Genomic DNA, 16,180 nt, shown 5'->3' with positions numbered 1-16,180 from the left:
TCCCCATATTTTCCCTCATACTAAAGCTATTACCTCACAGCTGCAACTGTTTCAATAGCAGTGGGGTCCATCTAAGTAACTTAACAGACGTATTTTCTTCACTATATAAAGAAACCTCATCAAGCAAGGATACACTCTAGAGTTAAATTGGAGTTTAATGTCAAGGCTAAGAGTCTGATTATGTAAATTCTACACTGCAGAAGTATATGTGAATTTTACTACCAGTTTCAACTGAATTGCACTTTTGGTTTAACTATTCTTCTGGTAAAGTTTCCCTTAGAAACTGGCCCAAGGGCCACAAAAATTGCTCACTTTGGGCTACTTATGATACAAAACTTTTCATATGAATATACACACCCTTCTTTTATGTACACTTACACAAACACACATCAACCATACTCACACATACATAATCTTGCTCTTCCTTCCATCCTTTATCCTCCTCTGTATCAGTAACCTGCTGCATATCAAAGATGTCTTGCTGCTATTAGCAATGGGAAACTAACAGTCTGTTTGTTGAGGCGAACCATCAGCAAACCTAATATTAAGGTGTCCCAGCTAACTGAGCACACATAGAGGGATGGGGACAGGTTTCTAACTGTGCCAGTTTCCAATGGTCATCAGGACAATGTATACTGGCTAAAATACTACAGTAATCTTCTCTCATCTTATACTAGCAACATCTATTTGTCTTGCCATTTATGCAGAGATCTTTAGTAAGGAATGAATATGAACCAATGGAGGCTCTGCTTAACTTAGAAATAGAGGGTGCAGGGTCAGACATGGATCACAAATGAAACTTCATCAAATCCTAAGGAATCTGTAAGCTTTTACTGTTTACAAACCCAAAGATGTATGAGAATCTAAAGAAAGGTTTAATGAATAAAGACTTACTGATTAGCAACTAGTTTGATTAGAATTAAAGGTTTCTTCAGAATGGCAATGGAAACCCAGATAGCACCCTAGAAATTCAGTTTCCTAAGTCCTCATGCTATTCAGAATGTAACAGTGAAGCCTGCCTGAGCTGTGTTCCTGGCTTTCCCTTTTGGCCCAAACCCTGGCTCTTGACTCTCAGACTGGTTCTGGAATCGACTCTAGTTTAGACATCCTAACTTTGTTAGAAGCCTCATCTCCTATTTCAATTTTTTATATGACTGTTGAATTGACTTGTGATTCTGCTTTTTGTTAATGATCTGATGGTTGTCTGGCTTTTTCAGCTGTCAGGCAAATACAGTAAAATAATGATTCCTGAATGACAGAATATTAAAATGTCCTAATGTGATTTGAACATCTGCCTACTTCTCCAGAGGCAACTGAAAATAGAATACAATTATATATTATTCACAAGAAATGAAGTTACTGAAGGTCCTTCTGTTATTATGCACATAAAAATTAGAGATCATATGAAGGCAAAGGAATAAAATTATTATTATCTGAATAATTTCATATATATATAGGAAGTAACAACATAAATTTACATAAAATAAAAACACAATCAGATTTTCTGAAAAAGCTTTTTGATTCCCTTTCTTAGTTATTTTTTAGTTCTCATTTTGAGTTGTCCTCATTGGCCTTCATATGTTGTCAAAGCTGAAATATTATGTATGTTTATCTACAACCAATTTTTACTGAACAGAATGGGACTTCAGACTAAAGGCACATTGGATTGAAAAGCATCATCATGGCATCATCCTAATTACTACCTGATCCCTGATTAGCAAGATCACCCAAGTAATTAACTCCCAAAGCAGAAAATAATTTCTTTGTCCTGAGGAATTTTCACTCTACTGTAAATGTTGATATAGAAACAACAGAGGAAAGAGAAGAACACTGAGGTGTGTTTCCTGAGATGTGAGTCACATCTAGTTCATTGAGAGATAGTAAGTTCACAGACAGATATATAATAACAAGAAGATTTGCTCTTGGTTATTCATATCCTTGTCATCATATGATTGGACTATTGTAATTTGCTTTTAAATGGGGCTGCTTTCAAAGACCATTCAGAAGTTTTAGCTGGTCCACCATGCACTGGCTGAAGTAGTAATGGAAGTACCTAGATTCACCCATGTAACACTTCTACTGCTGGAGTTGCATGCTGTCAGTGGGCTTCTCGGTGAGATTCAAGGCACTAGATAACCACTTTTAAAGCGTGACATGGCTCAGGGCCTGGATTTTTCTGTCTTCTCCATGTAGAATCTGCCCTTCTGATGAGATTTAGTAGAGGAACCTTTCTGAGGTTCCCAGATGTGAGGGAATGCTATCTATAGGCACCTTGTGCTCGAGCCAATTCAGAATACAGATCACACCTGTTTTTGTTTTGAGTGCAGCCCTCAGCCTGAGAAATGGTATGAATGCCTGCTTTAAGTCTACCTGAAAAGAAAAGATACGGCATCTGCATCCTACCCCATCCTATTTTGCTTCAAGCACTGCTGGCAATAACTTCTCCAGCACCAATGAAAAGAATTTGTCAAGCGTTTTGAGAGAGAATCCAATCTGTACAAAGTTACTTGAAGCAATGATCTGCACTATGCAAGCTCCTGATTAAAAAGTGCCCCAGGGACAGGAGTGCCTTGTAAATAAAATGTTATTGGCTCCCTTACAAAAGTTTTCATATCAAGCAGCATTTTTTCCATTCCTTCTTGAAACCCCTTAAGCCTTAGATAATGCCTGTGTTATACAATGAGCTGTGAACATGGCAAACTTTTTTTAATTCGTCAGCACAAATGAAAGAAAATAAAACAAAAAGCAACAACAGTAAACTTTTTTTTATCTGGTTGCTTTTCATCTGGTAGGGAATCATTCTGGTAGGGAATCATATTGTCCTGTCATACTCAGACTACCTAGTTAGCAAACCAGGCTTCCCTACCAAAGACCCCTGGAAATTGTTTTCTCTTACAATGCAGTCTCTTTCATTTGCTACTATGCAATGTGTTCAAGCCCTCAGATCCTTACTGAGCAGGAGGAGCAGAAAGGAGGAGTAGAAAGCCGTCCTCCACAGGAGGAGGCTGGTCACAATCTGGGTGATGGCTTTCCATCTGAGATTTATCTTGGAGAAGGATAGTATAAGCAAATCAGAAACTAACATTCCAGGATGCATTAGGAAAAACATATTGATAAGTTATGAACCTTATTTCATAATAGGCCATCTTCAAAAACACAGTGATAGTTATCACTAAAGTCATCACTCATTCCTTGTATACACTGCATCTGGGAATTCTGTTTCTTTCCATTTCCTTATCAACAGAGGCTATCTACTATACAGTTGGACTTTACAAATGATGCACAAATTGCAGTGAGATAACAATGGTATTTGAAGTTCAACAGCTGGATACAACATCATCTCTGGCTCTGATTTCAGGAGATTTTAAATACTTTCACTTACATAAAGAAAAAAAACATTTCTGAATTCACATGTACTTGCCTTTTTCCTCTGGAAGTTCAGATCAAGTTTCATTGAGGCACATTTATTCAGCGTGTTCAGTCGTCTAAAAATAAAGCAAGAATCATACTGAATTTACTGACTGGCTCTTCATAATATCAAACTTAGTTCCTTCTTTTATTTGTATGCAACATGCACAGTTAATTCCTATGAATAAGACTGGTGTAGGAATCTAGACTATCTTGAAGCCCATAGAACCTAGCAATTAGTTTGATGGTTTGAAAAATGGGTATTTGTTATTATAACTAGAAATAGACTTCCACATAAAATTTAAGCACAAATGTCATCTTCTCTATCAAGATCTCTACCTGAATTTAAAAACACAAAATAAAAATAATTTCATTAGTAATACAGTTATTTATTTGCATAAATGTATATGCGATTTCATTCATATAGCAGCTGATAACTATAGAAATAGAAAAACATGCAGTTAAAACCATAAAAAGAACACCACCATCTGAGCCATGGATCACCAACCCTTCCAAGTGTCTGTCTCAAGTTAATTGGCACTTAAAGAATTTTTGGAAAAGGATTGTGTTAACTGTCTTCCTGAATGACCAAAGAAAAGTGGCTGTCCTTGGAGCCAGACTGTTCCAGATGAGGGGGCTACTGCTGACCCCCACTCCTTTGTCACTAGGCTCCAATAGAACAACTTTAATGATATATCAAAATAAAGTCACAAAAATATCTAAATATCTTCCATGATAAGCCTGAATATTTGTGCTTTACTGCTTTGATTGCAGTAAAACCTAAAGATCGACAGTAATTAAAGAACACTAATTATTTGAACAATAATGGTTAAAACGTCTTGCAATTCCATCCCAAAATCTACCAAACTCTTCCTATGAAGGGACACAGAAAGGCCATTCTCCATCATCTCTAAACAGACGGGTCATGTACAAGGAAACCACAGTAATACTCATTAGTACTCATGTCAGAATATTTTACAATTTAGAACATTTTAAAAGACTTGTAGGGGACAACATGCCTTTGTATGCACAGAAAATATAAACTTTAACCAAAACTGTGCTTGAGGCCTAGCTTTGGGAACCAGCTGTCAGCTGAGCTGCTACAACTGTGGATGGAGGAAACTCATGATTTCCAGCAGAGAAGTGACACTGGTGACGGAATGACTAACAATTTTGCTCCCTGATGCAAGAATTACTAGTGAAGAAAGAAATACTATGTTTTCAATGCAGCACCACACTGGAGGAAGTTTAAACTCCATTTTGAACCACTATCATCATGAATCCTGACTATACTGCAGCAATAAAGATAAGGAAAATCAAAACTAATTAGTTCTAATGGGAGGCCTTACTCCCAGGAATACTTTTTTCTGGCGAATCTGACAGATACTGCACCTGAATAGGAGACCTTCAACTACTTCTTCCCGCATGTTCTGATCTTGATAACAAATGGAGGGGGCACTGAGACAGGTATTTAATTTTTTTAAAAAAATTACAACATCATCACTAATTAATGTTACAAGTGTAGTTAGTCTCCTCCATCATTCATAGGGATAAACTAGGCAGGGAGGGTTAGCAAATAACACAAAATCTAAAATTGCCTAAAATCTGCAAAATCCTCTTGTGTGAAATGCTGTAACATTTACAAAGTATATTAAAATAATAGTGTGAAATAGAGAAGCACATTACCTACAAAGAGTTTCTACAAGGTCCTTGTCAAGAAAATCATGATCTTTCTTCACAGCAGCAATATCAATAGGGAACTGGTAATCTACAAGAGAAGAAGCACTTATTTGCAGAGCAGCAAACACTTCATTCTGAGAGATATTGAATATATTTTTGGACAACATATGCAAAATAAATGTTAAAATTTATTCATTGAAATGATGTTAACATATTGTCTTCTGAACATAATACTGCATTAGAAGATTCATTTTTCAACCTTTTATTGATCAGTAAATAGTAACATTCTGATCAGCAGTATAAAATAGCAGTTATTTATTACCAGATATTTCTTCCCCAACTTTCTACTCTCCATCCCTTTGGCTGATGACTATAGAAAGTAAAAGTTCAACGTATTTGAAGGAAAGGAGTTAAGATAGGCTACATTACTCCAGCAGAATGTTCTTTTACTATTCCTACATTCACCACATCACTTTTATGTAGCATTGTCTTTCACAAAACGCACACCATGTGAATTGCACAGTGACATTATATGAAATACTTGCTAATAAAATAACTTGAGCACATAACATTTGGCCTTTAAAAGGCATACTGGTGGTCATTCTCCAAAAAGTTGTGGGTAGAGCCAGGCCAAAACCTAAATTTTCTGACAGTGCCAGCAAAACTGGTAGACTCCTTTTGGATTCTCCTTTTCGTTACCTTGTCGTGGTGCTGGAGCTTGAGCACCTCAATGATGCCATGAGCTAAACCGTGAAGGGCCACCCAAGACGGGAAGGTCATGACAGAGAGGTCAGACTAAATGCGATCCCTGGGGAAGGTAATGGCAACCCACCCCAGTATTCTTGCCGTGAAAACTAAATGGATCAGTACAACCAGAGATATGTCGGTATACCATCGGAAGATGAGACCCCCAGGTCGGAAGATGGTCAAAATGCTACTGGGGAGGAACAGAGGATGAGCTCAACTAGCCCCAGATGTGATGACGCAGCTAGCTCAAAGCCGAAAGGACGGCTAGCGGCTGACGGTGCTGGTGGTGAACGGCGAATCCGATGTTCTAAGGATCAACACACCATTGGAACCTGGAATGTAAGATCTATGAGCCAGGGCAAATTGGATGTGGTTATTGGTGAGATGTCAAGATTAAAGATAGACATTCTGGGCGTCAGTGAACTGAAATGGACTGGAATGGGCCACTTCACATCAAATGACCACCAGATCTACTACTGTGGACAAGAGGACCACAGAAGAAATGGAGTAGCCTTCATAATTAATAGTCAAGTGGCTAAAGCAGTGCTTAGATACAACCCAAAAAACGACAGAATGATCTCAATTCAAATTCAGGGCAAGCCATCTAACATCACAGTGATCCAAATATACGCTCCAACCACAAATGCTGAAGAAGCTGAAGTAGAGCGGTTCTATGAGGATCTGCAGCACCTACTGGACAACACGCCTAAAAAAGATGTTATTTTCATCACAGGAGACTGGAATGCTAAGGTGGGCAGTCAAATGACACCTCGAATTACAGGTAAGTATGGCCTGGGAGAACAAAATGAAGCAGGACATAGGCTGATAGAATTTTGCCAAGACAATTCACTCTGCATAACAAACACTCTCTTCCAACAACCTAAGAGACGGCTTTATACATGGACTTCACCAGATGGACAACACCGAAATCAGATTGATTACATCCTTTGCAGCCAAAGGTAGCGGACATCTGTACAGTCGGTAAAAACAAGGCCTGGAGCTGACTGTAGTTCAGATCACGAACTACTTCTTGCACAATTTAGGATCAGATTAAGAGATTAGGGAAGACCCACAGATCAGCTAGATATGAGCTCACTAATATTCCTAAGGAATATGCAGTGGAGGTGAAGAATAGATTTAAGGGACTGGACTTAGTAGATAGGGTCCCGGAAGAACTATGGACAGAAGTTGGCAGCATTGTTCAGGAGGCGGCAACAAAATACATCCCAAAGAAAGAGAAAACCAAGAAGGCAAAATGGCTGTCTGCTGAGACACTAGAAGTAGCCCAAGAAAGAAGGAAAGCAAAAGGCAACAGTGATAGGGGGAGATATGCCCAATTAAATGCAAAATTCCAGAGGTTAGCCAGAAGAGATAAGGAATTATTTTTAAACAAGCAATGTGCGGAAGTGGAAGAAGACAATAGAATAGGAAGGACAAGAGACCTCTTCCAGAAAATTAGAAACATTGGAGGTAAATTCCAGGCAAAAATGGGTATGATCAAAAACAAAGATGGCAAGGACCTAACAGAAGAAGAGATCAAGAAAAGGTGGCAAGAATATACAGAAGACCTGTACAGGAAGGATAACAATATCGGGGATAGCTTTGACGGTGTGGTCGGTGAGCTAGAGCCAGACATCCTGAAGAGTGAGGTTGAATGGGCCTTAAGAAGCATTGCTAATAACAAGGCAACAGGAGACGACGGCATCCCAGCTGAACTGTTCAAAATCTTGCAAGATGATGCAGTCAAGGTAATGCATGCCATATGCCAGCAAATTTGGAAAACACAAGAATGGCCATCAGATTGGAAAAAATCAACTTATATCCCCATACCAAAAAAGGGAAACACTAAAGAATGTTCAAACTATCGAACAGTGGCACTCATTTCACATCCCAGTAAGGTAATGCTCAAGATCCTGCAAGGTAGACTTCAGCAGTTCATGGAGCGAGAATTGCCAGATGTACAAGCTGGGTTTAGAAAAGGCAGAGGAACTAGAGACCAAATTGCCAATATCCGCTGGATAATGGAAAAAGCCAGGGAGTTTCAGAAAAACATCTATTTCTGTTTTATTGACTATTCTAAAGCCTTTGACTGTGTGGACCATAACAAATTGTGGCAAATTTTTAGTGGTATGGGGATACCAAGTCATCTTGTCTGCCTCCTGAAGAATTTGTATAACGACTAAGCAGCAACAGTAAGAACAGACCACGGAACAACGGACTGGTTTAAGATTGGGAAAGGAGTACGGCAGGGCTGTATACTCTCACCCTACCTATTCAACTTGTATGCAGAACACATCATGCGACATGCTGGGCTTGAGGAATCCAAGGCTGGAGTTAAAATCTCTGGAAGAAACATTAACAATCTCAGATATGCAGATGATACCACTTTGATGGCTGAAAGTGAAGAGGAACTGAGGAGCCTTATGATGAAGGTGAAAGAAGAAAGTGCAAAAGCTGGCTTGCAGCTAAACCTCAAAAAAACCAAGATTATGGCAACCAGCTTGATTGATAACTGGCAAATAGAGGGAGAAAATGTAGAAGCAGTGAAAAACATTGTATTCCTAGGTGCAAAGATTACTGCAGATGCTGACTGCAGTCAGGAAATCAGAAGACGCTTAATCCTTGGAAGAAGAGCAATGACAAATCTCGATAAAATAGTTAAGAGCAGAGACATCACACTGACAACAAAGGCCCGCATAGTTAAAGCAATGGTGTTCCCCGTAGTAACATATGGCTGCGAGAGCTGGACCATAAGGAAGGCTGAGCGAAGGAAGACCGATGCTTTTGAACTGTGGTGTTGGAGGAAAATTCTGAGAGTGCCTTGGACTGCAAGAAGATCAAACCAGTCCATCTCCAGGAAATAAAGCCAGACTGCTCACTTGAGGGAATGATATTAAAGGCAAAACTGAAATACTTTGGCCACATAATGAGAAGACAGGACACCCTGGAGAAGATGCTGATGCTAGGGAGAGTGGAAGGCAAAAGGAAGAGGGGCCGACCAAGGGCAAGATGGATGGATAATGTTCTAGAGGTGACGGACTTGTCCCTGGGGGAGCTGGGGGTGTTGACGACCGACAGGAAGCTCTGGCGTGGGCTGGTCCATGAAGTCACGAAGAGTCGGAAGCGACTAAACGAATAAACAACAACAAAGAATCCATTGGAAAAAAAATGTTCCACTTTTGTTTAGGTACAACTCCTAAATGTACCTAACACTGAGTCCAAGAATATCTTCAACTGCAGATTTAATTCTTTAATTCAGTGTGATTTTATAGTTAATCCAAGATTAGTGTTCCTGTTGATGAGGTCTACCAAATTTTGTTCTGGGTTGTTTGGAAGGTGCGAGATTTCTGCATTCAACAATATAGCATTAAAACAAACACAGCACTCTTTTCTATAACTAGATTATAGATTAAATATGGATCTCTAAAACACACCTTCATAGAGTTGTGCATACTGGGGAAATCCAGCAGCCCGCAACCAAGCACAGGATTCTTTAGCTTCACGTTCTGGGAAGGAAAAAACACACACCAAACAATATATTAATGTTCAGTTTTATAACTTTGGCATTTTAGCAAATTGTTCAGAAAATTATTCCAACAAGGCAAGCAACTTCTGTGGACCTTATCCCAGTTTTATAAAACAAAACAAGCACTTTGGATCTCTGCATTTGCATATTTTCATTTAAAATTCATATCTGATTTACATCAGACCAGGTGTCGTGCACAATTTCAGCAACCCAAGGGGAGCAGTGGAAATACTAAATGAAATCATACAACTTCCCTGGGGTACACAGCCCAAATCCACGTGACAGTATTCTGATCATAAACAGCATTTTTATGGAGGGTATCACTCTCAGAGTATTTAATATCATGTGATTAAAAATAGCTGTGTCTAATCTTATGCTTCCTGTTCTGGCAGGAATGCAAAATCCAGAATGCTGATTCTGAAATGGTAGCATCTCAAAGGGAGAGGCAACAATGGGAGAGGGTCACAAGTGATTCCTGTGAGGAGTTTGAGCAGGAGCGAAGGAAATGGGAAAGAAAACTAGAAAGTCAGGACAGAACTTTCAAACAGCTTGTGCAGAAGCTGAAAAAGGAGGAAGGTAGACTGGATGGGAGAATTAGAACGGAAGAAAGAATTTGAGGAGGAAGATGCGGCTTGCCATCCTTGTAAACCAAAATACATCTCCAGTTCCAAAAGAACCCAGTCAAACTATGACATATAAACGTTGCTCAAACAGGAACAGATTGCGTATTAAGGTGGCAGTTATGTACACACACAGTGGATAAGTGAGATGGAGGAGGTGCTTGCCAAGTTACTGAGTCCAAATAGACCTGTTACCAGAGGTTTGCTAAGGCATTTGGTAGTCTTGGGGCCAGGGCCGCAACTAGGGGGAGCAACCGGGGCATGTGCCTCGGGCGCCGTGTGGGTGGGGTGCCAAAATGAGTGCTGAGGGCACCAAGATGGGCGCGGAATCCATGTTTGCCCTGGGTGACATAGGACCTAGTTGCAGGCGTGCTTGGGAGGGAGGGAATGGAAGATCGAAAGCAAAGTATGCAGGAAATGGTAGTTATACATTAGGGAAAGTGCATGTATCACTGGATACATGCAAAAAATAGATTGCTAGAGTGCATATTCTAAAAGAAAATTATTTTACCAAAAATATGTATAAAGTGAGAAACACTGTGAGAAATAAAATAATGCATTGCAATTATTGTGCTTTTAAAAGAGGTGAGAAACCGAAACTGAAAATAACTAAGGACCAGAAAAAATGGGAAACTGGTAAAACTAAAATGGAGAGATACATTCATCTCTATTAGTGACCAGTCATAGGTTCAATTTGCTTTGGGCAATAACATGTCATTCATTATTCCTTCACTAAAAGATGTTGTCAATATCTATGATCAGGTATTGTCACTATTTATTTATCAGAAAGTTAAGAAGTGCTACATCCATGTTCTGTGTGGAGTTAGAGAATGAATTGATAATACTTTTACAACTCCCAGCAAGCATATTCATAGAATATTTCCTTTTATGATCCTTGTTTTGACATGAAAATATACTTGAAATATGGAAATTTGTTTTACTTCTCTCTGCTTTTGATGAGATAAGCTCAGATATCTACATGTTCTTCAACTTACTCATGCATGCCTCACAAGAAGACTTAGTTATATAAATCTTTCCCACATGAGCAACTGCTTGATCATAAGATTTATTATCTAGAGCAGGTGAAGATGTGTATAAATTTCTACACATTAATTTTTATAGCAAAAATATACTATCCTGTCTAATTCCAGTCAGAGCAATAAAAGAGTGCTAGTATGGTATGTACATGAAAGTGAAGCTATAGTCATGTGCACAAATAAGAATCAGTAGCTCAATTAATTGTGACTACATCCATCCTTGCACTGCTGAAGAACAGGCAGTGTGATAAAGAATGCCCACAGTGCTGTCAATCTAACGTTTAAATAGTCCCTTCTAACAAAGAATGAAGAAAGAGTAGCTTTATCACAGTTCTGTGCACTGAATCTTAAAGGCTATGAAGTCAATACCATCTTTTTAGACCTGATGCAATGTTACTCTTTCAAAAGAACGTAAAGCTTTTCAGCACCTAAATGTGATTGAAAAGAATGGCTCTCACCATTGACTAGCTCTAAAGTTATGTGAAGGAATCTTTGCTTTTTCTAAAACAGATTCAACATGGAATAGTACAATAGTTTAGATTCCATAGACAACTCAGGCTCAGTTCATTAGACTTTCTCCGTGAATATTTCAGAAATGCTGTAAGATGATAATTAGTATGTAGTCGTGGACAGCTAACTAGCTAGATAATGTACAAATATCTGAGTGGTTAAAATGTAAATGTTATACAAGCTTAGTATGTTCTATTACAGATGCTCTACTGAACCTTGTTAATAAGACTTTTACACAAAATGTAAAATACATTTCACTCAACGTATTAAAATGATTCACATCTTGCTATACAATGATAGCTTAGTACTGAACCTTATATGATGATTAGATGGTATGAAACTTCCAAAGCAAGGTCTAAGGTCTTCTGGAACATGATCAGAGTATGAGCTGTCCAGAGCTGGGGGTGGGGGGGCTTATTCCAGAGGGCAGGTCTATGTATATGTATGGGGTGGAGGAGAAATATAGCAAAATAATTCCCTTGAATTTTCTTCCCTAAAGAGAGAGAATGGGTTGTAGCACTCCAGGTAACAGTAAATCAAATGAAGGCCTCCCAACTGAGAAGACTTTTCATTTAAATTATTCTTTTTAAAAACTTCCTTAAGCTTAAATAATTTTAATTGGATTATTTGAAATCTACAGTTGGGCAGTAGCTTTATTAGGACCAACCCAAATGACACAAAATGACATGTATGATTTTGATCTATATCTGTAATGGCTCTAAAATCAGCCAGATTTCTCCTGCCCTCTGTTTTTCTAAACTCACCTACCTGCCCATAAGTTGCAATCTCAGAATTCTACATTCTCTTACCCAATAATGGGTTTTGGCATTTTATTCATTGCTATGCTTACTTTTTATATCCCTTAGATATATCTTGATAAGCTGATTTCCCAACTAAAATTCCAGTTCTAGGTTTTATGAGTCTTACTATTACTAAAATAAATAGTAAACCAACAAGAATAAATAAATAATAAACATAATGGGATACTGATAAAGTAGAACAGGTTTTAAGAGCTATGTCATAACTCTTAAAACCTGACAGCCACTAGCATTCTGGTAATGTGTCCCACTGAGAATCAGAGTACCCAAAGAAGTCCGGCCAGTCACCCTTCCTCCTTGCTTGGATGAAACTCCAAAATTTCCAGCCAAGCTTTGGCTTGATAGCTAGGAATTCTGGAAACTTTAGTCTTAATACACCTGAAGGGACCTATTTGGAGAAGACTATCATAGGAGATAGACAAAGATGGTTCAACTTCCATGAATTTGTTTCTCAATAGAGAAGAGAAGACTTTGGTACATAATGGGAAATTAGTCTGGGCTACAACTGGGTCTGAAAAGGAGGCAGAGATTGTTATAATAAATCCCAAGGCACATCGGGCTCCCCTAGAAATCAGATGGGAAATCAGAATCTGCTGCAGTGTTAGTTCTATGAAGTTTATACTGTAGGTAAGCCTTTTATTGCCAAAAAATTGTTCAATTTCCAGTAATCATTTTCTAAAGAAGCCAAACTGTAGATTAGTGTTGCAAATCCTAACATATCTCACAGTTCTGAGCTGGTGTGTATGTTTGGGTCTGTGTGTATGTGTTTGTGTGTGTGTGTGTGTGTGTGTGTGAGAGAGAGAGAGAGAGAGAGAGAGATCTATTGTATATCTTACAGATATGTATCAGAATATCTTAATTAATTCCTAGGATATCCTATAACTTAATAAAGCAGAAGTAAACAAAAGATACCAATTTGATATCTTAGTCACTGATGAATCACATTATGCTTTCCACCAAATAATATTAAATTAGCAATTTTAATATGAAGGATAGTTTTTTGAAAGAAAGACTTGCATTAGGGCTTAGGTTGCAAATTAATGTTAAGAAATCAGAACTTCAAATTTAAATAAGGATCTCAAAAGAAGTTACAGAAATAGACATGTGTTATTATATGCCATAAAAGTTTGAAATATTTAAAAGTTATAATTCATTCAAAGTGTAGCAAATTATTAAAATTAAATTCCAACCTTTAAAAATAATTTTAAAAAGATATTCAAGAATGAATAAATGTAACCATTCTTGTTTGAGAAGGATTTTAGGAATAAAAATGAAATATTATCAAAATAACATCTGCATTCAGACATTTATAAATATCACCACAACAAAATGGACAAAACATGATAAATACCTTTAATACAAGTAGAAAATGTTCTAGATTAAAGAAGACAGCTTTGTATTGGAAAGGAGATGTTGGGCATCCCAAATTTGACTTATTATTGCAAACCATTGCAACTGGAACAAGTCATTGCGTTAATACATGAAGATACAGTGAAAGATTGGGTAAAAATGGAATATAAAGAATATTCACACAAAATATGTATCACTTCCCCTTCATGGTACATAAGCTTATATAACATATGTAAAATCACTTTTTAGATTCACATATATGGAGAAAATGGAAAATTCAGCAATTTAAGATAATTTCATTTTCTTCTGCTACTTATGTTTTGATCCCCTTTAAACCCAGAGGATCAAAGGCTTTGTTCGGACAACAAGATTCCTGGTGTCTGCATGGACCAAAACTTCCACTAGGCACCAATTTTATTTGGAAACAGTAAGATTATAGTAAAACCACCTATGCTTCTTCCTCTCTGCAGAAAGTTAATCTGAAATAATACACACTAAATCTATGAAGGTCAAACCATTATTTGCCCTGAGAGCATTCTTTAACAGATAGATAGATAGATGATAGATATAGATAGATGAATGGATAGATAGATAGATAGATAGATAGATAGATAGATAGATAGAGTTAAACTCTTGCTCTGTAGTTTACCTACCAGAATATGGACTTCTTGCCTGTCCTGGCTGCCAGCTACTAACCTGCATTCAGTCTGATCAGTCATACAAGTTATGCTATATATCCTTGGTTTAAAACAAGCACTTAATGATAACTTGTCTGTTCAAAATTCATTCCTGGTAGGAAAAAGAAAAACGAACAATTCCAAACATGTGGACCTTTTTAACAGCAGTAGTGGGAAAGGAACAAGATGACTCCAGTAAATTTGTCCAGATGCTATGAAATGGAATATGACTATTGAAACAAGCTGATGAACTAAGAAATTCTGTCTGTAGCCCTTTGTGTATCTAAGGATTAATGAGCAACTTGGAGGAGATGACAGCTGGAGGTACAGCCTCAGACCATTAACCTTCAAATGGCTGTTAATTCCCAGAAAGTGATATGTGGCAAGGTTATTAAAACAATTGTAATGGAGCTAGAGGAGAGGGCATAGAAAGCTGAACAGGCTATAGACAGGTCATCTTCTTCATTTATGAGCAACAGTATTGGTATCCTTTCTAGAAAAATGCTCTCCATATTTTCCAACAGGATTCCTGGAATGACTACTCAAACAAGATGTTGAAATTTTTCAAAAACAGTATCTAAACTACTCTTTGGGATGAGGGCCAAATACAATAATTTTTTCTTCTTGTGGCCAGTATTATAGCAGACAGCTTCACAAAATAAAGTGAATTAAAATTGCCAGTGATGACACTGCCTGTTCTACCCTAACATGGCATCTTCCAAATATGTTGAGGCTGCAACTCCCAAAATTCCTAGCAGGAATTTGGGGACATGTGGTCCCCAATACGTTTAGTAGGCAGCAGACTAGGAATAGTCATCCAAAAATTCTAGCCTTGCTCCCCTAGAATTTTAAAATTAGGTACCTTAAACACCATATAGCTGTTTTAAGAGAAAATGCTAGTCACTTTAGGAACAGTATTACATTTGAATAATATTTTATATTTTTACTATTAAATAAGATTATCACTGATCCTCCCTTGTGGAATGGTATGGATGCTCTCATGTGGAGTGCCATGAGGTTCAGTCTTCTCACCCCTACAGTTTCATATTTACATAAAACTATTGGGAGAAGCCATCTGTTGGTTCAGGATGAGGTATCATTAGTAATCTCCATTCTACATTTCCACACCAGTATGGACCGGAAATGCTGTGGAAGTTTTGACCCTGTGTCTAGAGGGATCTGGATGGAACAAAACAGGCTAAAGTTGAATTTGTCTAGAACCTATCTAGCTGTCTCTCACTTTGGTTTTAATTGTGGATGTGTGCCATTCCCATGAAGGGGCAGGTCTGTGGTGTGCATGCTTTCTGGGCTCATGGCTATGCTGGATTTGCAGGTGTAGGCCCTGGCCAAGGGAGCCTTTGCCCAGCTTTGGGTAGTACAACAGTTATGGTGCTACCTGGAAGCCCTGGCAGTGTTGACTTAGGTCTTCATCACAACAAGAATAGACTACTGTAATGAGGCTTTAGATGGAGCTGACTTTGAAGAATATCCAAAAACTGTGCAAAATGCAGAAGCCCACAGGTTGGCTGATAAAAGAACTGCTACAGCTGTATGGTACCTGTACTCCAGGTGCTACATTGGCTTCAGGGAGCTTTCTGGATACAATTTGAAGCACTTGCGAGTTCCCTTGTGTGGAAAGTAAGAGGACAGGGGCTTGAAGCAACGTTTTCCTATGCTGGCCTCACCTTGTAGAACAGCCTCCTACTAAAAGTTTGATCTCTCTAGTCATGAAGATAAATTCTTTCATATGGCTTCTGATAGTGACTGTTTCAGTCGCTCCTGAACTCCACAAAGACTTTGGTGTAGC

At 38.2% G+C, this 16,180-nt stretch overlaps 1 protein-coding gene across 1 annotated transcript in view; it reads right to left on the bottom strand.

Annotated features, from left to right (window-relative positions):
* The window catches only part of STARD13 (StAR related lipid transfer domain containing 13), an 87,672-nt gene that overhangs the window by 31,613 nt on the left and 39,879 nt on the right, over positions 1-16,180 (bottom strand). Inside the window, exons 2-4 of the mRNA XM_063305701.1 lie at positions 9,270-9,341; positions 5,095-5,176; positions 3,422-3,485 (exon numbers count right to left, since the gene is read on the bottom strand). Coding sequence (XP_063161771.1) covers positions 3,422-3,485; positions 5,095-5,176; positions 9,270-9,341 — 218 coding nt within the window. The remainder of the gene's footprint in view (positions 1-3,421; positions 3,486-5,094; positions 5,177-9,269; positions 9,342-16,180) is intronic.

Source organism: Candoia aspera, chromosome 5 (assembly GCF_035149785.1).
Source record: "Candoia aspera isolate rCanAsp1 chromosome 5, rCanAsp1.hap2, whole genome shotgun sequence".
Taxonomy (NCBI): Eukaryota; Metazoa; Chordata; class Lepidosauria; order Squamata; family Boidae; genus Candoia; species Candoia aspera.
This window is presented reverse-complemented; position numbering and strand designations above follow the sequence as displayed.